Raw genomic sequence first — 23,643 nt, 5'->3', positions numbered from 1 at the left:
CTAGATTTTTCTAGAAAATCATTGCTCTATCAAACCAACTATCATATCAGAACTGGAATGGTTGGCATTTGTAGAGGTGATTGAATACTGGCACCATTACTTATATGGTAACAAGTTCATTGTAATAACAAACCATCATGCATTAAAGTGACTCAAATCTATCAAGAAATTGAATTGTACACTGTTCAAATGTCATTAAAGCTCAATCAATATGATTTTGAGATCAAATACCAGGCAAATAGAGAGAATGGTTAAGCAGACTGCCTATCCCAGAATCCAATGGTAACTGTGAGCATTTAAAAATAATCAATTTATTAGAAAAAGAAGAAATTGATAAATTTCAAGTGAGATTGTCTCAATATGGTAAAACACTGCAATCTGCCCCCCCAAAAAAAAACAAAATTAATCAAACATTAAAGCTGGGAGAATTCTCATGGCTTGGCCCTGCAATAAACAAAATAAGATTTCAAGAATATAATTATAAAAGCAATAAATACACATTACTGTAGATTACTCCACTTGATATGTATGGACTGTTTGTTCACACACACACAAACTTACAAGGATTTTGTTAATCTAATTCAAAAGATCCAATATTCGAACAATCCAAAACTATTATGTGCAGACAGATATACTGGAATCCATTCAAAAGAATTTTAAGAGATTTTTTACAAACAAAACATTGCACTAAAGTTCACAATAGTTAATTCTGCATAACCAAATGGATTGTGTGAAAGGGCAAACCAAATTATGTACTAGGCTACGATGCAAGATAAGTAAAAATTCCAAGAGCATACGTTGGCCAAAATTACTGGAAGTTGTTCAAGAATATACCAACTCTCTTCCCAATGTAACATAATTATGTTTGAATTTCCTAATGTACAGCATGCCACTGTTTAACCTTTTAATCAAAGAAACTTTCCCCAACTTGAAAACTGCAAGGAATATGGCTTTAAACAATAACATATGTTTACATAACAGTAATAAAAAGTTTTATGATAAAGTTCATTGTAAAGAGGATTTTAAAGACGGAGACCTAGTAGATCTAGTCCTTATTGAAAACAAAACTGAAGTCAGCAGAAAGAAATTGGAGCCCATTATGATAGAACTATATAAGATAATAAAAAAGTGTCAAATGTTTCCTACGCAGTACAACATGAGAAAAGAAATAAAGACTCTGATATATATCACATTTAAAAACTGACAATATTATTCCCCTTTCTCTATCATAGAAAAGGGGATGTAGACAGGAAACAGAGCTAAGCAGACCATCTGTTTCACCCTGGATCAAAGGTGTTTGTCACCCTTCGGTCATCGTCATTAAGAAATGATCCATGAACAATGAAGGTTCTTGTCTTTGCATAAAAGATATGTAGACTATTCTTGGTCTGTCTGTTCATCTGAATTCAGAAGCTCCAGAATTTCAGAATCTCCAAGCTTGAATTCAAAAGTGATCGAATCATTTACACACATACATATATCTGGGACGAATTCTCTGGGCTTGCTTAGCATGTGCCACATGCTTAAGAGAAAGTTTTGACTGTCAAAATATTTTTTATATGAGAAAAAATATGCCAATAATAATTTATTCTAACATGTAAACTCTTTTATCATTTGTGTTTCCTTTTACATTGACAGCTAGCGGATAGCCATTTTAAGTCATTGCAATGCTTGCAGGAACTCTATCGCTTGCTCACGTGGAGGTTTTCTGCAGCAAACATGTGGACACGCATGACTCATTTGCAGCATTTAACATGGCCAGATTGTATCAAAATCTTGCAGTACCCAGTCAGCATACATGTATTGTGTACAGGGGCAGATGTACAGTACATAGGGCTTAAGCCCTGAACCCCCAGTGTCAAGGGCCCACAAAAATTGAATATCATCATAAATTTTTAATACTTTTTCATTATAATATATTTTATGTGTAGATATAATGGGCTTTATAATAGTCCATACTTTTTATTCACACCAAATAACATTTCTGCCTATTGTTTAGTGCTAGAGATAGGCATATTATTCTTATTATAACTTTCAGCATGCCCAAAAATTTTGGTCAAGATTCACCCGACATATATATACGAATTGTATATATATTTCGTATATATACGAGTTGTATATACATACGAATTGTATGGACATTCCATAGTTAAGTCTAATTGTATTGCCTATATCACAATATTTATGAAACCATTAAAATAATAATTTTCACAACTTAAAATTTTGTTAACTCAAAAATTCTTCTCTACCTCTATCACTTCAAGTCATCAAAGAGTCAACTGTGTCTTTTACATTTTATATAAATGAAATAATTTTAACAAACCTGAGAATTAGTTCCAGGAGAACTGCCATAACTTGTTGTAGGCGGTGGATAAAAGAATTCGGATGCAGCCACATTTGGAACAGTTTCCCATTCATTTTCTTCATCAGAATTTTTACAATCATCTAATTCCTCAATAAGATTAAGATCTTTCAATAATGATCCGTTGATTGATGTCAATAATTTATCATCAATTGATATTGGTCCACATCTAAAAATTATTTTTATATAAAAATTTTAAATTAAACAAATTATAGAGGAATTTAGAACTTAATCTTCTAGTTTAAAAAATTTTAACACATGCAAGAATTACTTATAGTTACTTTAAATTGAGTTTGTTAAGATTTATATGGCACCTTAAAAGCCATCCAAAAATAAGCTGAGATCATTAATAATCACATCTACTGTATATGATTATATACACTTAAACATTTAACAGAAACAGGTCATTATTTTCTATTAAATGAACATTACCAATAATTGTTATTTAGATTAGAATAGAGATGGATCCACAAGGTGGTAATAGGTGAGAGCACAAGAATTTTTATTGCTAGCATTAGCTTCATTATTTCTTTAAAATAATGAACAACATTCTCTGGATGAGGGCCATAAGTAAACTTTGTAGGCTTCTCTTCTGGTGGGAGCATGCATTTTTTGTTATGTAGTTTCAGATTAAACCTGTTGAGTATCAACATACTTCATAACCACTAGTAAATTAGGTACTAAAATAATGTGAGAATCTGGAGTTAAGAGATTTATTTTAACAAATTTGTTAAAATAATATTATCTATCTAAGTTAAAAGGGAAACTTCCTTTTAGTCACAGAGAGAAAACAATTTAGTTCTCCAAAAGTGATAGTTTGAGCGTGATGTCTCTCTCACTCTTCTATCCACAAGACAGCCCGACTTTCATCATGTGTCGAAAGCATGGTGTGATTTTTCAATAATTCTACTGGATGAAAATTCAGCATAAAAGGTGAGAGGTCACCTTCCAACTTACTCTCATTTTGGTGTTCTTGCTTGGTGCTTTAGCCAATGTTCTTATCCCTCTCCCGGTTCTCTACCTCTGCTCGTCCCAAGGACTCTCCATCATAGATAACATAATTATTTTACGTAAACTCTCTCTTGACAGGATAGACTTAGAGATTTAGAATTAGATGTCCTCACATATTTAATGGTGAAGTTTAATCATTTTGTTTATCATATTTGTCATTTATCTAAATATATAAAATTACTTGTCCTGACTGAGTGATTGACTGATTGATTCATCATCGCCCAGAGCAAACTGCTGAACCTAGAGGTGAAATTTGGTACACAGTTAGGGTACATCATGAAAATGCACACTAAGAAGGGATTTTTCAAAATTCCCCCCACAGGGGGAGAGGGAGAGCATTAAGGCTTAGCCTGAAGAATGGCTTCTACTGTACTATTTTAAATGCAATTTTTTTGCTTTCAACTACATTTAGTCTTCATTGAGTGCTTAGGTGTATTAAATTGATAACATTTCAGACATTGTTATAAATGTTTTTATATATTTCAGTTTTTTAACCAAATGTTCAAACCGTTTTAAATTCAAATTTGTTATTGCATATTGGTTCAATTATAGAACGATTGTAAATGTTCCAGAAAATTGATCAAATTGAAAACAGTTTATTTGATTCTCAGCAATTCTCATCATTCTCAGTGGTAGGTGTTATATAACAATTACTATGGTTGTTGAAATACTCAATATAAATGGTGTTTGCTTTCAAAATCCGCATGGGCGAAGTCACAGGTAACAGCTAATTTGTACGTATGTTACAGTAAAAACGTGTTTTAACTAGTTGAAACTAGATTTTACTGGATGTCATTGTTATAACTAGAATTTACTGCTAGTCAAAAATGAATTTGAGTTAAAACTAGTTTTAACTAGACAAAACGGGTTTTAACAAATTGGCTTAGTAAAAACTGTTTCGACCAAGGTCATTCAGCTAACATGCTCCTACAGTGTATGATGAATTTCGTATCGCTTTAACCCTTTTCCCCCGACATCTTGTTTACGTTTATTTTGCGATCCCTCCTAAGGCAATATAGGTCAGTCAGGCGATATTATTTTAAAAGTTCACCAAAAATCAAATTATCATTATATCTATATGAAAAAAATCACTTACATTTATTAATATCTTTAGTTTTAAATACGATATTTTTCAATACATTTTATTAGAAAAATTTATTTAAAAAAAAATAATATATATCAGAACTGACACATAGACTTGATAATTTGTAACATTTTGTGAAAATTAACATTGTCTAGTTACATAGTTGTTTGCAGGCACTGAGCCAGAAAGACGCAGAATATTGTTTTTTACAATTCGATATAACACTTATGCATGTATGTTCATTTGTTGTGAAATTATCACACATTATATCAAACATTTGTTTGAAATCAAAATTTTATACTGCTATCAACTAATATAATGAATTATTATACTTTATTCACTTCATATCGAACAAGATTATATCTGTTGTTAATAAATTTTACAAAAATCGATATTTACCAAAGTAACGATGAATCAGTATCCTCAAAGTTTTGCTTAAAAAGCCAGGGTACCGATCAATCGGTGCCTTCGGGGACAAAGGGTTAATTAATGTTAATAACACAGATGTGTGACCAATATTTTCAATAAATAATACAAATGTTTTAATCCCAATCATCACTTTATTTATTTCCCCCAAACATATTTATGTAGCTAAAATTAGTTTTAACTAATGTTAAAAGTTAAAACTAGTTTTATCTAAAATCAAAACATATACAGCAGTAAATTCCAGTTTTAACTAGACAAAATGGGTTTTAACAATGACATCCAGTAAAAACTAGTTTCAGCTAGTTAAAACGCATTTTAACTAAAAACGGGTTTTTACTGTAACATATATAATAGTTATGATCTCCTATAATAAATAATACTTATATGCTTATTTGTTGTTTAGTTAATTTAATGTCCAACTCCATTATTAATAATTTTATAATTGTGCTAACCACAGCTAGAGGACTTTTTAACTTATTTACATTTGATGGCAGACATGTAGCCTCAAATAAAAGATCTGTTTCACCATAGATTTGTTATTGTCTCTACAAAGCGTGTGAAAGGATTTGGACTCGTTTGTATGTATAGTCCAAAAAGAAATATATATTGTTTCTAAAAGATCTTACTGATTTTCCTTAATTTTAATATTTCCATCCTGTATATGGAACGAAGTTGTACCAAACCTTCCATTCTCACAATAATATATGCTAATTAGTAATAATAAAGTTTATTCTTATATTTTTACTGGTATAGTTTATTTTGAATGTTCATCATCACAATTATCAGCTTAATTAGAAACAAGAAATTAAAAATTACATTGCCAAAGTTTCAAGGGCCACAAATTAAGATCTCATGGGCATTAAATTGTGCTTCACTGCTTTAAAATAATATATTCATATTTTAATATTTTTTATGAATATATATTGAAATAATATATTGAAGCAATATAAAAGAATATATTGTTTCTTAATTTTGTTAATTTTTTATGCTTTAAATTTATGTAATCTATTTTAAATAATTATTAAAGCAATAAAACTTTTATATATTGTTTATTTTATAACAAATTATAAATTATTCTCCTGAGATTTGCTCCTGGATCTGTCACTAGACTGAAAAATATGATAATGTACAGAACATTAAAATAACAATGTAGTACATATATACAGTACACATAAATATTCATATTCAAAAACTGAATATATACAAATTTGCTTACTTATGATCATGATTATTAAACCAAAGATCATTACATCATTTTCACTTTCTCTATATTTTAAAAACCTCATTAATTTGTGCAAAACTAACATATAAATTCCTTTTAATTATTTTCATATTTGGTTAGATTTCTACTGGCTTCAAACTAGACACAACTATCAGTTTAACTATAATTGTGAACCAAATTTTAAATTTGCAGGTTCTTTATTAAAAAGAACTGTATATTGTTAGTTGTAGTTTCTTACATTGCAATTTAAATTATAATTATTTAAGAAAATACCTGTAAAACGTAATTGCTATCTGGCTATTGAAGTATCATTCTGCATAAAGGTGTGTCCTATGTGGCAGCTTCCAGTGACTGCGGGCGTGAACACGCTTCCAAGTGGAGTGGACAAACCGGTTCAAGCAAATGTGCGCGTCCGGAGTAGCCGCGTTTAGCATGTAGCAATCACCAGATGACACTTCTACACGCGCTTCCAGGAAGCAGCTACCAAGCAAGTTTGATCGCCGCTTCCACTGCTCGCGCTTCCAAAGAAGAAAATGGCTGATTTTGTAGATGAATGAAAACAGAATGACAAATAAATTGTGTATATATGTTGTATGTACTTTAATTAATAATCTTTTACGTAATTTAATAATTTCTGATTTTGTAAATGTAACATTTTAAAAATAAAACTTTTTTTTAACTTATTATTCTGTGAGGATTCTTTATATTTGTTGTGTATCTAGTTAGTGATAACAATTACCTATCAAATTTACCATTTTAATGCTTGCCATACTTTCCGTAGCAAGCATTTGACGAAGTCGTCTCACCGCCATTTCGTAAACAACACGCATCCACTCTGGACAGAAGTCGCTCGCGAGTTGGACGCGCGTACAAAGATTCTTTCTGCCCGCGGTCGCTGGACACTGCCAAGTAGGACGTAGCCTAAGTGTCTATTTTAAAAAAATTTTTAGTTAATTTAATTAGCCTTTAATCTCTTTATATTTAATACAATATACTTTCTACAAATACATAGTGAATAATTTTATTGAAGGGTTAACACACAAAACAATTATTGCCTTATATACAACCTAAAATGCATTTCAGCCCCTGGTGTTAAATGGCCCTCACCAGTTAGGTGATCAAATATTATACAAAAGGCAGCAAATATTTACCACTCACCCAAACATCCTAAATCTCTTATCATCATTAAAATAATAATAATGATAAAAACCAATACCAATAAAAAAATTTCAATCACATGCTTAGTTGTTGACAGCTTTACAAATTAAATAGTTTCAACTCTATATTATACAACACAACAAAACAACAGATACGTGTTGTGCCACAATGGAGTTCAAAATTTTTACTGTTAAAAATGAGCTTCAGACTTCCACTTGCCTTCAGGAAAGCAAAACAGTTGAGAAAGAAAAAAAATCTAGCAATGAGAGTTGCATAACTTTCAACTTTCACATTATTAAGCAAAAAATAAATAAAATTGTGTGTGATGCCATCTGTTATCAGATTTTGTTTAAAAAAAACCTTTTTATATTTTTAATTATTATAAAATGGCAAAAAGCTTCATTTTGAGTATGGGCGAGTTTATAAAAAAAAGTGTAAATGTTAATAACAAATAAAATCTTTATTAAGTCCTACTCCTCTCGACCTTTCACCACTAAAATTTAATAGTATTAATGCCCCTCATATACAAGCCACCATGCCAAATTGCATTTCTCAATATTTACTCCATTCTCAGATATTAAGTGAAGTAGACACCAGCACACCCATGGAATTTTTTTGTCTTTTTTTTTTTTTTTTACTTTTTTGAATTTGGGAGGATCTGAAAGCTTGGAGATCTGCAAAAACTCAGAGGGTCAAATTTGACACAATTCCAATACTATATAAAGTAAGACACCAACCAATGCCGAATTATCGTGCTAGAAACGGCTATAGCAATATTAATAATTTTAAGATAATTTAGTACTAGAGTTAGGTGTTAGGTGCCATCTCTTGCTAAATTTAATAATTAGAATTCAAGAGTAGCCTGATAATTTGGCATTGGTTGGTGTCTTACTTTATGTATAATGGGTTAGTTGTTGTTTATTTATATATATACGCCTTGCCGGGGTTGCGATGGCCGGATGAGTGCCTTGGGAGGACGTGGGCGCTTATTGTGTCCCCAGCCAGCATTGTAATGACCGTCAATGGTTGTAACGTAAGCTTATATATACTGGAAGGGGAGATCAAACCAGAGGTCCAGGTAGCATAATTGGCAAAGCATCTGCATAGTAAGCAGAAATTGCGGGTTTGAGTCCTGCTTCAGGCCAATTCTTTTCTTCCGGTTAGGCCTAAATTTATTTAAATTATTTAATTAAAATTCTAATTATTAAATTTAGCAAGAGATGGTGCCTAACGCCTAACTCTAGTACCAAATTATCTTAAAATTATTAATATTGCTATAGCCGTTTCTAGCCCAATAATTCGGCATTGGTTGGTGTCTTACTTTATGTATAACGAGTTAGTTGTTGTTTATTTATATCCAATACTATAGTTTGTTATGTATACATAAAACTAACAAGAACTCATTTGTTTTGTGCAATAGGAACTAAACTAGAATGTTCAGATATTTTGAATACAAAAAAAAAAAAGACAAGGAGAGATTAGCTGTAATAAATTAAAATAAAGTGAGGTGATATTATTTTAATGAGATCCATGACAGTTAGTTATAGTGTGTGTTAGCCACTTCCAAAGTCTTGCTGAGTTGTCTGAGTATCTACAGTTGATTATATTAGTTGTTAAATTTCTCTCACATGCCTAATCTATATGAAACTAAGAAAAAAAATTAACAACTAATGTAATCAACCACTGAAGAAAAGAACAACACCAAATATAAGACAGATGTTTGGGAAAAATCTGCAGTATAAAATTAATAATATGGCAATAGCTACAAAAACCTCAACTAAAATGTAGTAGTCTCAGCTAAGCCTATAGACATTAATTGGGGAAATTCACCAAAATATAGGGATCTTGTATTTTAAAAGTGGAATTGAAACATTGCTTACTTCACTTCTAATCAGTTCAGTAATTCATTACATTGCTTCTTACTTGCAGTAGGGATGAGTCAGTCTCAGTTACAGAATCATGGTTTTGATTTTTATGAAAAAACAAAACTGAAATGGCTTAAAAAAGAACAAAAAAAAAATCCATTTTTATTTCAAAACACTTTTCAACATTATTTAATGAATAAAATTTCATGCTCATTAAAATTAAAATAGTCACTCATTCCTCCACATGAAAAATTTGCAAATTAGTAAACTGTATTAAAAACTTTTTATGAATTGTCTTGATTATATAGCTAAATAGAAATTTTATCATAATTTTATACATATTATTTTCTTTTATTTTTTATATATACAGTCAAACTTGTTTTTGTGCGGTCTTTTTTTGTGCAATTTTTTATTTGTGTGGTATAGTTGGCAACTAGTCTCATGCATTTTGTCATGTCTCACATTGACTTATTATAGCTAAATAAACTTATTATAGCATAAATGAACTTATTATAGTAATATTATTGCATAAATATGCAAAAAATGAAATAATTTATTTTTTAAGTCAACAAAACATCACCTGGACAAAAATATGTAAAACAGACAATAGACAAGACGATGCAGTCAAGTGCTGACATCTGTTGTCAATAAATTCTACATGTGTTTTAATTACGTTAATTAAACCTTCAAAGTGCTTTCACACATTCCTGGACCATTAAGATAAGATTCATTTCAAAGTGTAAATTGAAGGTAAATGTACTGTATTATTTTTTCTATTTAGAAATAAAATTTTAGGATTTTTATTTTATGTTTAGACATAATCCCTGAAAATGAATAAGGGCAAAAACAAAGCGAAGAGGAAGGTAATTTCCTTAGAAACTAAGACTACGATTTTAAAACAAGTTATTTTCTATGTGAGACTTTTTTTATGCGGTCTCTATCCACTGCATAAAAACAGGTTTGACTGTATTTTAATAGATTTATTATGAAATGAAAAAAACTTCAAATTTACTTTCTGATTAATTTCTGTATTACATGAAGTTTATAATTGTATGTACTCTCTATAATATTTACATACTACTTTATTTTCATAATTAAAGCACTCTTTAATTTAAAAAAATTATACCTAAATTTATGAGTTTAGTGTTGCATGGCAAATTATATGGTAGAACTACTTCATTATGATTTAATTTGAATTTTTTAAACTACATAGTACTAATTATTAATTTGTTAATGAATTGTTTTATTTTGTGAGCTAGTGTGCAGTAGTTTTCAGGAAAACTTTGGGTCCTGAAAATATTCTGCACCCTAGATCAACCATAGAGATTCATACAACTTTGCAAGACCTTGAAAGTGGCTAACACATGTTAGCTAACTGCCATAGATCCCATTAAAATATCATCTCATTTTATTTTATTTTGTATTCAAATTTCTTAGCACTATTTAGATTCCCATAACAGAATTCACATTTTGCTTTCCTGAAGATGAGTGAGAACTCAAAGGTACTTGAAAGTTATGAAACTATTGTTCATATACTCCATTAAAGCAAAGCAAAGCTCATAACTTAATAAAAGCTTTAATAATTTTAGGAATGCCATTATTAAAATGAATGTTACTATCCTCAGAATTTTGGAAAATTTCATTAAATATAAGAATTCTGTTAAAAGCCTAATTCTATGCAGATATAGATTGAATTATCAAGAGATTAATTTATATATTTTTTGTTTTCTTCACACAAGTACTATATGCAATAAAGTATAAGAGAATAATGTAAAGTATTATATGGGTAATTAATTTTATTAAATAATTTTTCAAATTGATTAGCAACGTCAATCTTTTGCTGTTGCATAACCACATATTACTAAAATTATTATTTTCAAATATTCTTATTTTTTAGCTTAAAATATATGATTTAACTTATTGCATTTATTTTTGATGAATTCAACATTTTTGTGTTTGCAACAACTTTCATCCCTTAGCATACAACTCAATTTTTTTTCATTTATGTCTTATACCAAAAAAAAAATAATTTTATTTTAATTGCATAAATACTGCATTAATCTTACCTTCCCAAATCACTTATCTTTGGATTCAACAATAATAATAAATTTAAAATTGTTTCTTTTGGATGTAGTAGTTCAGGTTTAACATTCTGAGAAACACAAAGATGAACTACATTTGCATTCAGCTTTGCCACTTTATGAAAAAACTGTTGTTCAGATAATTCATGACCACAGAATTCACTTAAAAAAAGAAAAAAATAATTATATAACAACAACAACATACATTAAATTATTTTCAAAAAGTATCTCTTACCTATAACTTAAATTTTTTGGCAGACGTATATCTAGATAGTAAGATAAAATGGAAACTAATTGTGTTGTATACGTTAATGCAGCAATTATATTATAAGCTGGGTTTCTTTGTTCAATTTCTCCAATTGTAGGTGAATCTTTATGTTCTCTAACTGATAATGCAATAAAATATAATTTTTAAAATATTTCATCAATTATTCTAACTTTTATCTTATAATTTAAAACTAATATTTTGCTTATCAAAAACTATAAATAAATACTATTTAAAATTTAATTTAAAAACTTCTCAAATATATTTCCCAAAAGATTAAAATAAAACAATTTTAAAGTATGCAGTTGTTATTAATTTTGTTCTGAAAATAATTGTAATAAATGTAAAATTTGTTTGCATTTAATTACTAATAGTTTATTCTGTTAAAAATCTGTACTTCACAGATAAAATATCTAATCTCAATACAGTAATAGGACTAGTAATTATTTTTACCTTAATTGTCTAAGTGTTTGCTTAAAGAAAAACATCTTGTGTATGCTCTGACTCTCTTACAGACAGACAGTACAATTGATTACATGTTTCCCATGAATATCATTTAAAAAATACTGCTTTATCTTCAGTGACTATATTTCATTGAATTTCTTGGTCTTTAAACTTTTAAAACAATATTTTCCTAGTTTTATGCTTAGATAGTATTCTGATATTCTCCACAACAAACATTTATAGATTGATGTCAGCATATCTGCATTGCATAATAGAAGGAAGGAATTAAATAACTCAGAAAATTTAAATTTAAAGGTGGGAAACACTATCAGAATGAATCAAATGAGTCATGTGTTGGGAAAATGGGCAAACACCTTGCTTGGGAAGTCTAAACAGCTTAATCAGTAATATAGTATGTCTAATTTGCAATAGTTATGGTTTTGAGTGCACTCAAACCTGATATGTATTGATACAAAGCCACAAAAAACCAAATAACCAGCAGAAAAATTTGGGAAGTGCTAATGTTTTTGCCCAGTCGAATGGGCATCCTCAGGAAAACTAATCCCACAGCAGTTGAAACAATGGGATTGCCATACATATATGAAAAAGGGAGGTAAGGGAGGAGAGAGGAAGAAGAGAAGAAAATAAGTTTACAGTTCAAAAAAAGACTTCCATGATGTGGGGAAGGTGTCTACATTGCAAAAGTTAATAGTGGTATTTTTGCAGATGGCTTTATAAATCTCAATTTGCTCTAGATGTCTGAGAAAGAGATGCTGGGAAGAGCTACATATGGAGGCATGCACGATTGAAATCCAAACCAATGTTGGGGTCAGAGGCAAAGATAGCTAGCACAGTGCTGACTGATCCTTTCAGGATGGAATTCTGATGTTCTTTGAGATGGGTGTTTAAAGGGTGCATTATAGCATCTATATATTCTAAGTTTCAGTGGGATCTGTGATCAGTAATGGAGATAGTGTAGATGCCTGGTTGGAGGTGCATGTTGGGATGGTCTTTAGTGTTGTGAAGGAGGGTGAAAACCGAGGGACTTCTATGGAAGGTTTAATAAAAATTATTGTTCATGGATATTTATTTGTACAGTGTGGCTAGTCTTCTGTTGTATGTGACAATCTTGTAAAGTGTGTCCTGGGTCCAATCTTTCCTCCACCATGCTGAACATTCACACCCAGGACACACTTTACAAGATTGTCACGTACAACAGAAGACTAGCCACACTGTACAAATAAATATCCATGAACAATAATTTTCATTAAACCTTCCATAGAAGTCCCTCGGTTTTCACCCTCCTTCACAACACTAAAGACCATCCCAACATGCACCTCCAACCAGGCATCTACACTATCTCCATTACTGATCACAGATCCCACTGAAACTTAGAATATATAGATGCTATAATGCACCCTTTAAACACCCATCTCAAAGAACATCAGAATTCCATCCTGAAAGGATCAGTCAGCACTGTGCTAGCTATCTTTGCCTCTGACCCCAACATTGGTTTGGATTTCAATCGTGCATGCCTCCATATGTAGCTCTTCCCAGCATCTCTTTCTCAGACATCTAGAGCAAATTGAGATTTATAAAGCCATCTGCAAAAATACCACTATTAACTTTTGCAATGTAGACACCTTCCCCACATCATGGAAGTCTTTTTTTGAACTGTAAACTTATTTTCTTCTCTTCTTCCTCTCTCCTCCCTTACCTCCCTTTTTCATATATGTATGGCAATCCCATTGTTTCAACTGCTGTGGGATTAGTTTTCCTGAGGATGCCCATTCGACTGGGCAAAAACATTAGCACTTCCCAAATTTTTCTGCTGGTTATTTGGTTTTTAGTAGTTTGTATCAAGTTTACCCAGTTTTTGAGTGGTTGTATCTAATATATATTAGATTAAAAGTTGTTTTCTTGAATTCATTCTTAACCACAAAAAAAAAATAAAAATAATAATAATAATAATAATAATAATAATTCTTTGATTTTTAACTGAAATCTTTCATTATATGTATTTAAGCTTTTTAAGTTCTAATTGAAAATTTAGTATTGGTTAATGAAAAAATTTATAAAAATACTATATATTAGACACATAATTATTAAGTTAGTAAATGTTATTGCTCATTTAAACTAAAATAAATAAATAATAAATAACAATAGTAAGGAATATATTTTTAAATGTAATACTCTTTTTTATATATATATATATATATTTGTTACTCACTCCAATTTGGATATGCACTGTAATCACCATCACCACGTAGAAATGGTTCTACTACAATACTAAATTGGGATTCATTTGAAACATTTGAACTCTGCGCAGATACCCAATGCCCTTTAACATAATTGGTTTGTTTTGCTTCAGCTAATTCACTGATAGCTTTTTCATTAGATTCATTGCTGAAAAATATTTTATAATATTTATGAATACAATTACTGCAGTATAAATTTCTTTAAATGTATAAAAATATTAAAATTTTTGTTATATTTAAATAATGCATAAAATTTCAATTGTTCAAAAGTATGACTAGGCTATTTTTTTATATAAAATTTTTTATATTTAGATTGTTATATACAAGCAAGCATATATATTTAAAAAAATTTATTTTCCCAATTTTTAAATATCATTTAGATAAAATAACAGATGTACTGTTCAAACATTTTTTAACAACTAAATAAATTAATCATAGTATTTAATCCCTCTAAATCATATTTATTAATTTTTATTACTTTTTTAATTACTTATATACTTACAAAATTGATAAGAAAATGACTTTATACATTATTTACTAATTATAATTCTAAATCAAGAGGTTATAAAATAATTTCAACATTAATCATCTCTAAATATTTAAATTAATATTTTTTCATAAATTGTTTATAATTTACTTTAAATAATTAAAACATTCATAATTCAATAGTTCTGATATTGGAAAAAATTTTACTGTACATTATGAACTATAAAAAAGTCTTTTATATTTTAATATAAAAGTAATATTATTAACATTAATATGCATACACAGGTTATCCCAAAAATAGTAAAGTTATTTGAAATAAGGATAAAAATAAAAGTTATCTAATTATGTCTTTGTTTTGTGTTGCAGATTGTTCTGTGACTTTGGAGATAAAACATAAATCTTGAAGCAATGCCAGTGTCTAGCAGACAATTATATTGCTTCAAACGATGTTTCCAAATCATGTGATGTTAAGGAATGGAAACATCGTATGCTCTCTGAGATTGCCAGAACTGATTTTCCTGAATTGATTTTCCTATGGAGTCTTCAAAGGAAGGGTCTATGTGAATAAACCAAGAACTATTGCTGTTCTCAAGGACAACATTCACATTGTAATTCATGCTATCTCATAAGAAACTTTGAAGAAAGTTACAAAAATGATGATGTCTCAAATTCATCACTGTTGACATCTGAAAGGTACTCACACACGTAAAGTTATTATGAAATTTTATAATTTCTACTTTAATGCAAGAAACTGTTTAATAATCAACGAATCATATAGTTTTACTACTTTTGGGACACCTTGTATAACATATGTCAACAGTAGCTAAAATCTAGTTTGTGCGCCAAATATGGTTCTTGAATAATGACACTGCAGACCAAGATGTTCGATCATTCAAAGATAAATCTGATTATTATTTTTTTTTTTATTCTTTTTGTCCTGTGGACACCAAGAGAGCCTTTTTATCAAGCCCACTGTGGGTTCAGCCAAGTACACAGTAGCAGCTAGATAGTAAAGGACAAGGCCCAATATATGTGAGATAAACCAAAAATTCCTGGGAGAGTTTGACCTGTCCATATTTGATTTCAGATCCCTAGAGCTTTGGCTGACACTTTACCAGTCATTGAATTTGATATTCTAATGTTATGTATACAATACTGTTAAGGTCATTACATCATTTCCTCTGTATTATGCATTACGAAAAAAGTAAAAACCTAACATACTATAGAAAATAAAAAGTGAATATTTGTGTAAATATTTCTAAGTTCCGATATTAAAGTTTTTTATAATACTCATAACCAAAACCCAGAATCATTTTTTAAAAATGAGATCAATGCTTTGTGATTTAGATTAATATTTAATTCAGTATTTTAATCATTATTTACAAATTATGTTTAAAAAATAAATTTTAATAATCTGTAAATAAAAGATGACTTATTGATTTTTAATCAATATCAACAACATTCAATTTTTAAACAATTGTGTTTTTTTTTTTTTTTCATTTGTTGCAATTCATTATATAATGAACTATATAAATTTTTTCATTCATTATATAATAATAACAATATATAAATATATATTATATTACAATATATTCTTATTTTTAAAAATACTCATTAATAAACAAATAATGTTGATGAAAATCTAAAGATCAAAAATAATATATTTTGAGAAAAAAATTGTCATTTTAATTTTTTAAATGCAATTAAACAAACATAAAAATATAAATTTAATTTTACAGTACCTTTGTGAAGAGTGTACTTCATTTATAGGAAATATATATGTAATTAATAGTTCTACATTCTCTCTCACAATCTGTTTTAATTCATTATGTCTCATTATAAGAAGCTCTTTTTGTTTCTCCAGATTATTCTGGTATTCTTTAATGTAATGTTTTATTTTTTTAAGTTTATCAAAATGTGTATCTTTATCATCTTGATATATTTTTTCTTTATCATAAACTTCCGTTAATTCTATTCTTTCTGTAAAAAAATTGGAATGATTATAATTTATATAATTTTTTTAATTTAAAATTTTTATATAATTGTATTATACAAAAATATATATTCAAGTATTATTATTAAATATTTATACGTTAAAGAAAATAATTATAATACAATTATTTTCATTGAAACAAATATATAATAATCATCTTTTCTGAAATAAAATTTAAAACATCTGAAAACAAAAAAATACTTGATACAAACTTATTACACAGCAACTGCAAATCACATTTAAAAAGTTTGTTTTATTATTAACAAACACATTAAGATATGTTTTCATGTATATGTAAATATTCTTCTAATTAAAATATAAATATTAAATCCCAATAAAAATAAATAATTAGTTGCAATTTTATATATATTTTAAAATATCTATTAGTTAACTAAAGAGACAAATTTACAGATAAAGTAATTCACCTGTACTCAACCCTTTTGGATTGAGGATAAGTTGGTTGATCAGATATCAGTCATATTTTGCAACATGCAAGATGACTCATTTGGCTCCAATTAAACTTCAGGCCACTAAAATAAATGAAAAAATCCATATAAACATGGATTTGTAAAGCTGTATAACCAAGCTAGTTTTTGGCTAAGCACTGTTGCAGTTAATACAGGAAAACAAACTAGTATAAAAAGAATCAAAAGGCTAAGTTTTTGGTTTACAATAATTTTGTGTATTATGAGAGTTTAAGAAAATTACACACACAGTATTTTGTTAACAGCAGTATCATATGAAATATATCACTTTTTTCATTTTGTACAAAAATTCTTTATTTTGTGAGCTTTGCAATATTAAAGAAAGGTAATTCAATACACACTTTTAAATCAAACATACTAATCATATATTAAACTGGAATATTAAATTCTAATTTTGTTTGATTTTAAAATTCACTATTTAGTTTTGTTTATAATTAAATGAAGAAAGATTTTTTTTAAATTATTATTTCTTGATAAAAACTCTGTCTTGCCTAATGTTTCTATAATCTCTTCAGAAATAAACATTCAAATGCTAAGTTTTGTTGAAAATTTTTTGTTTAAAACTGCTGTATTTTGTCTGTCTTAATCTGTAAAATGTATTAGATATAAGCATTAATAAAATAAATGAACAAAATATGAATATAGTATTAATATACAAACAAGCTAAACAAACACTGGATTTTTATTATAGGGCTATAAGGAAGTAAATTAAATTAACGATTTGAATATTTTGCATTATTTTGAATTAATGAATATTTTGCAATTAATTTCCATCTATTAATAACAACAGAATTCAGATAAATTTTTAAAAAACTGCTTAGAACAAGACTCAAACCTGCAATTTTTATAAAATCGAATAAACATTTGTATTCATAAATTTGTTCCATTCAATAAATGTAAGAAATGTGAATTTGCTTTATCAGAAATGTCTATTTCAAAACTTATGATAGCAATATACAAACAACAAGTAAATATTTATTGTGACATCATCACAATGCTGGGCTGCAATTTTTAATCATTTTTAATTTATTTAATTTAAAATATATGCTCTTCACCTTCAAAATAGTAGTGTCTTGCCCCTATACATCATACTTTTCCTTTAGCAATCGAGTCATGCTGGCCATCTATCTAACTCCTTTCAGGGAAAATTTTTGAATTGAAATAACATGACTTCTGGTTTGTATCAGAAGTTTGCATATAGTTAATCTAGTCTCCTGCCCTTAGGCTTTCCATATCTGATTTCGGCCTTCATCCATCCAACTCCATTCCTGAGATTAAGAAAGGACAGATGGACTACAGTGGGATTTTATAGGTCTATAATTTTTTGAAATTGCAGCCCAAAAATTGGTAAGAAATAAATCTTTAAATATTGATTAAGACAAACTGACTTACTGATTGTACAGTACATTTGCATAGTTAAATAGATAAGAATTATTATAGTGAAATATTATTAATATTGATTTTGTTCATGAAATTTTATTTAGTTCTAAAGACATGAGAATTTTAACTATGTTAAATTTTATAATTTAACATACAAGGTGACTGAAAAGTTACCATGCAGTGACAAATTTGTAATGATATTAAAGTTACACATATGGTATTGCATAAAAGATCTGTAAGTTGTCAATACTGTATGTAACTGTTACTGAATGGAGAACTTACTAGTCCCATATGCAATGCCATATGTATAACTTTAATATCATTACAAATTTCTCACTGCATAATAACTTTTCAGATATCCTGTATTTATGAGGTAGAAAGCTGATAATAAGGATATTTACTTCATTATTAATTTATTTGTAATTGCAATATTACAATTTAAATAATATTCTAAAAATTTCCATTCTAAAGAAGTATATTTCCAACACAGAAATGTATTATTCTTATTTCTGTCTGCAAATCAACATGACAGAAAAACAAAGATTTGCATGACAGAAAATGATGACACTCTTATTTATTATTATAACAAACAAATATGAAAATAAGTTATACAGAAACATTTTATTATCTATCTAAACATATTCAATTATCTAACTTTTCATAGAATGATTTTAAAACACATTAACAACAAATAAATGTAAAAAGCTGTTGCTAAATTACTCATCTTCAGAATTAATTTTTTACAGATACATTTTCAATATGGTTAATTTATATTGGTATTCTAAAATGTTCAAAGTATAACTGTAAAAAACATATCCTCTGAAGATTACTAATCAAAACTCAAAAATAATTGAGTTTATTTTTGCATATTAATATGTTGTAGAAGTCATTCCATGTTAAAGCAATAATAATTAAGAAAGAAATATACATGAAAATTCCCAATTTAACAGTTAGCAAATGCTAATATTGGTACAATTTTTTTTTTTTTTAAATATTAAAATTTAATGCAGCTATCTACAATACCTTAACACAATAAATGCAAAACCTACAAATTAAAATGCAATAATTATCAATAAAAATAAAATGTATTCAAAAGAATAAATATTAAACTTAGGAAAATATAGTATTCTCTTGTGAAAAACTGAAAATTATTAAGTATTGCAAATCTAAAACCATTATAATTCAAAATCAAAAATAAGAATACTTCTGAAAGCATTGAATAAATAAAATTAATCTGGAAAATAGACAAATGTTGTATTTAAATTCTTTTAAGATGAAGCTATTAAATTAAAGAAAGACTCAAATAATTTGAAAATGAATTAAAAGTACAGGATTCCTATATAAGGACTGCCAAGGAAATCCTAGTTAGAGCAAGTGGATGAGCATTTGAAGGAATGAAAGATTATGAACACAAGAAATGTGAGATAATGTGTTAAAAGAGAAAGCGGCAGACGTAAAAGGAATATGTCTGAAGGAATCTGACAAATGGATAAGTTTGTGTGTGATTGTAATCATGATATATACAATATATACATTACATGTTAATGTATAATGTGTATAATCAGACATACATATAATAAATATATATCAAATGCCTGATATCCACTTCCATAAAAGGATGATTTTATATATATATAAACTCAATTATAACAAAATAAATGATTAAAATTTAACTTAATTCAGATTCTTAATAAAAAAAAATTACTACAGATAATAATTTCACTGATGTTCACAGTATATTAGGTTATTAAATTTTTTAGTCCACATTAATACACCAGATTCAAACTTTCATAGACAGATAAAACAAATGAATTTTTTGAAATACATTTTGTAAATAGAAGTTAATTTCATGAATAAACGAAAAATACAAAAAAATATTTTTACTTCAAAATTCATTTTCATGTAAATTAGTAAAATTTCATCTTCCTACCTAATTAGTATAACAAATAATTATTAAACTTATGCTCATTTAAAGAAAATCCTTTCTTAAAACAAAAGACCTCATCTATGAAGAACATATCCTCTATTGTTCATTCTAGCCATTTATATATACATATATATAAACACATTATCTTTATTATTATCTTTTAAGTAATTAATACAGTAGACAAACACAAAATTATTTTGTCTATTATAGTAACTTAAAAACAAATATAAAATAAAAACACTTGTTTTTTTTATTAACTAACCTTTGACGAGTGCAACAGTGTTTACCAAGAACAAGATTAGAATAAAACTGAAGAACTGCTGTTTATTAGATAGATAGAGAGATACATAATATCTACTCAGTCAATAAATTTGATTAAAAACTCTCATGTTGTCACTATGCCACTAAATATATTTGGTTTATAAAATTTGTTCTTCTCTAGCTTGGTTATAAATCAATTTATTACAATATATATAAATGCAATTTTTATTTTGTATTATACAACTATTAAAATTTAATTGGAACCAAATAAGTCACCAAAACAACACATATAGAACAGAAAAATACTATTAAAATATTTAGTAATTGACATGTAAAGTAAAACTATTACCTCAGAAATTGATTTAACAAATTTATGCAACATTAATATATACAAAAAGTTTCTCACAAAATTACACATTATATATATTCCTTATTAAAATATCAAGAAATAAAAAATAATTTTTAAAACAAATTATTATGTTTTTGAATTGTTTATATTAATTTTTAATAAAAAGTGCTTTATTCTTTTTAGCAAAGTTTTTCAATACAAGATATAAAAAATAATTTGAGTATGTAAGAGTACAAATGGATTTTTTATGTATTGATAAAATAATGAAGCAATAAACAAAATCTATTTTATCAAATTATAAAAAAATAAAAATCCATTTAAAACAATATTGTCATTACCAAACTAAAAACAATCAACATTTTAGATCCAGAAATCTAAAAATGGTATTTATAATCAATGCTGAGACTTTCACTTATCTCGCGCTATGCCTGCGCTCTTTTATCCTTTCTTCAATAAAACAAAGAATTAAAATCCCACGGGCATTCACGAGACTGAATTAGCTCAATTAATCTCGATTCTGTTAAACTATCCATCATCTTGCTTATTGCCATTATTTTCTAACTACAGTATTTTCAATGTTGCCACCATATGACAGCAAATAAATGTTTGCTGATTGGATGAGCATTTGCAATCGGTATGAGTAGAACAAACGTTTTGTTTCTAGTTATGGTTACAATCGTGCCGGTTTTCGACAGGGTTTGCTAGTTAATGAGAACAGCCGTTGTGGTTGCAGTTGCGGTTGGTGTGCGAAAATCACATGGTGTGACCACAGCTTAAGTGGAATGATTTTGTCCTGCTTGGTACAGCACCTGAACTGTAATAACACAAAGAGCAGACAATGTTGCAAAGTGGCTGATTCAAATCATGTTGTCAAAACTGTTGGCTGAAAATTAAAACTGAAAGGTGTCAACCCCCCCAAAAAAATGCCATTAGAGACTTATGCATGCTTACAGTAACACAGTATTGTCATACAATATGGCTAAAGGTAAGTGGAGGTAGAAACAATAGTTGAAAATTTTTGAGGTGTAGCAAGTAGCAGTTTGAACTCTGTACTGCATTCACCAAATATGGCCCTGTGTGACTTTTTCCTCTTCCCCATACTCAAATTACCACTTCACGGAAAACACTTTGAGTCAATTGAAGAAATAAAACAAAATTTGCAGAGGGAGCTGTAAGCCATACCAGAAAGTACTGTACTTATAAGAAGTGTTTTGATGGCTGGATTTATTCATTGGCAGACATGTATTGCATCAAATGGGGTCTATTTTGAAGACAACAAAATAAATTTGAATGATTAAAGCAATAATTTGTATTTTATTTAACAATTTCCAATATTTATTTGACAGAATGTAAATCAATTTATTTCTTTAAATATTAATAAACCAAAAAGTTATATATAAACAAACAATTATTATTCTTTTCTTTCGAAGACACAATGTAGTGACGTAAACTTAAACACTGGGCGAATTTTTCATCCTTTTTATTCGGTTGGAACGCTTTTTATTACATAACGCGTTTCGGGCCGATGCCCCTCTTCAGCCAACTAAACATTAAAAAGTAAGAGATGGCTATATACAAATATTTAAAATAAATACCGCGACAGCATACATAATTAGTTTTTAGAGGTTATTACCTTCTAAATCCTGGTGGTGAGAGCTTGTATACCATTAAAAGCTGGTCCGTACCTCATTCGGTAGTTTAGACGGATGTGAATAGTCCAAGGGTACGAATCTTTATAAAATTCCATAAAAAAGTTTAGTATCAGTCTGTAGAAGTATATTGGGTTATTCTTCACAGATCGTATTCGTGAAACCATACCTGAGATTCGTCTATCGGTGTGTTGTCTAGCGCTGATCTCGTACTCCTCCACCTCAACTGCGGAGTACGATCTGTTTCTAATTTGCATATATCTGGTCGAGCATCAGCAGGGGAATATTCCTTTTAATAGGTTTCTTTTCCAATAAAATTATTCGGGGACCTGGCGGTGATTTTTTAGAACTCATCAGTACACAGCATGTGGCCATTGCTATTTTTTCCACTTTTAATATTTTTAATATCTGTCGCTATGCAAATGACGTAACATCAGATCTTAAAACAGTTTTTTATTTTATAATATACTTTATAGTAGTTTAATCCAATTTTCATTAATTTTTATGCTTAGATTAGTATTTATACAGGTCTTATTTTTATTTTTAATGATTTCTACACTTTCTTTGAATTTCCTGTTGTATGTCTTCTTTTCTCTATGTAGAATGCTTGTTTTAGTATCATCGATTTTACAGTTATTTAACACACAATGGTCATGGAATACTGAGTTTAGTCTGTTGTACTTTAAATCGGCTATATGTTCTTTCACTCTTATTTTGAGTTTTCGTTTTGTTTCTCCTATATAGAAGTTGGTATTTTCGCAAGTACATGGTATCTTATAAACTATGTTTTTCATATCGTCTTTTTTTATCTTCTGTTTCGTTTTTCTTTGTTTGGCTTTAAGTCTAGATAACAAGTTTACGTATTTTGGAGCAAGTTTTATATTATTTTTCCTCATATCTATGTCGATTTCTTCATAAAGGTTCCTAATGTATGGGA

At 28.4% G+C, this 23,643-nt stretch overlaps 1 protein-coding gene across 1 annotated transcript in view; it reads right to left on the bottom strand.

Moving 5' to 3' along the window:
• Atg14 (autophagy related protein 14) overlaps nt 1-23,643 on the bottom strand; it is a 51,657-nt gene that overhangs the window by 8,589 nt on the left and 19,425 nt on the right. The window contains exons 5-9 of the mRNA XM_067267006.1: nt 16,405-16,642; nt 14,149-14,324; nt 11,445-11,595; nt 11,195-11,371; nt 2,324-2,531 (exon numbers count right to left, since the gene is read on the bottom strand). Coding sequence (XP_067123107.1) covers nt 2,324-2,531; nt 11,195-11,371; nt 11,445-11,595; nt 14,149-14,324; nt 16,405-16,642 — 950 coding nt within the window. The remainder of the gene's footprint in view (nt 1-2,323; nt 2,532-11,194; nt 11,372-11,444; nt 11,596-14,148; nt 14,325-16,404; nt 16,643-23,643) is intronic.

Source organism: Centruroides vittatus, unplaced genomic scaffold, assembly GCF_030686945.1.
Source record: "Centruroides vittatus isolate TY-2023 unplaced genomic scaffold, ASM3068694v2 contig_290, whole genome shotgun sequence".
Taxonomy (NCBI): Eukaryota; Metazoa; Arthropoda; class Arachnida; order Scorpiones; family Buthidae; genus Centruroides; species Centruroides vittatus.
Note: the sequence above shows the minus strand (reverse complement) of the source record. Positions and strands in the feature narration are given on the sequence as shown.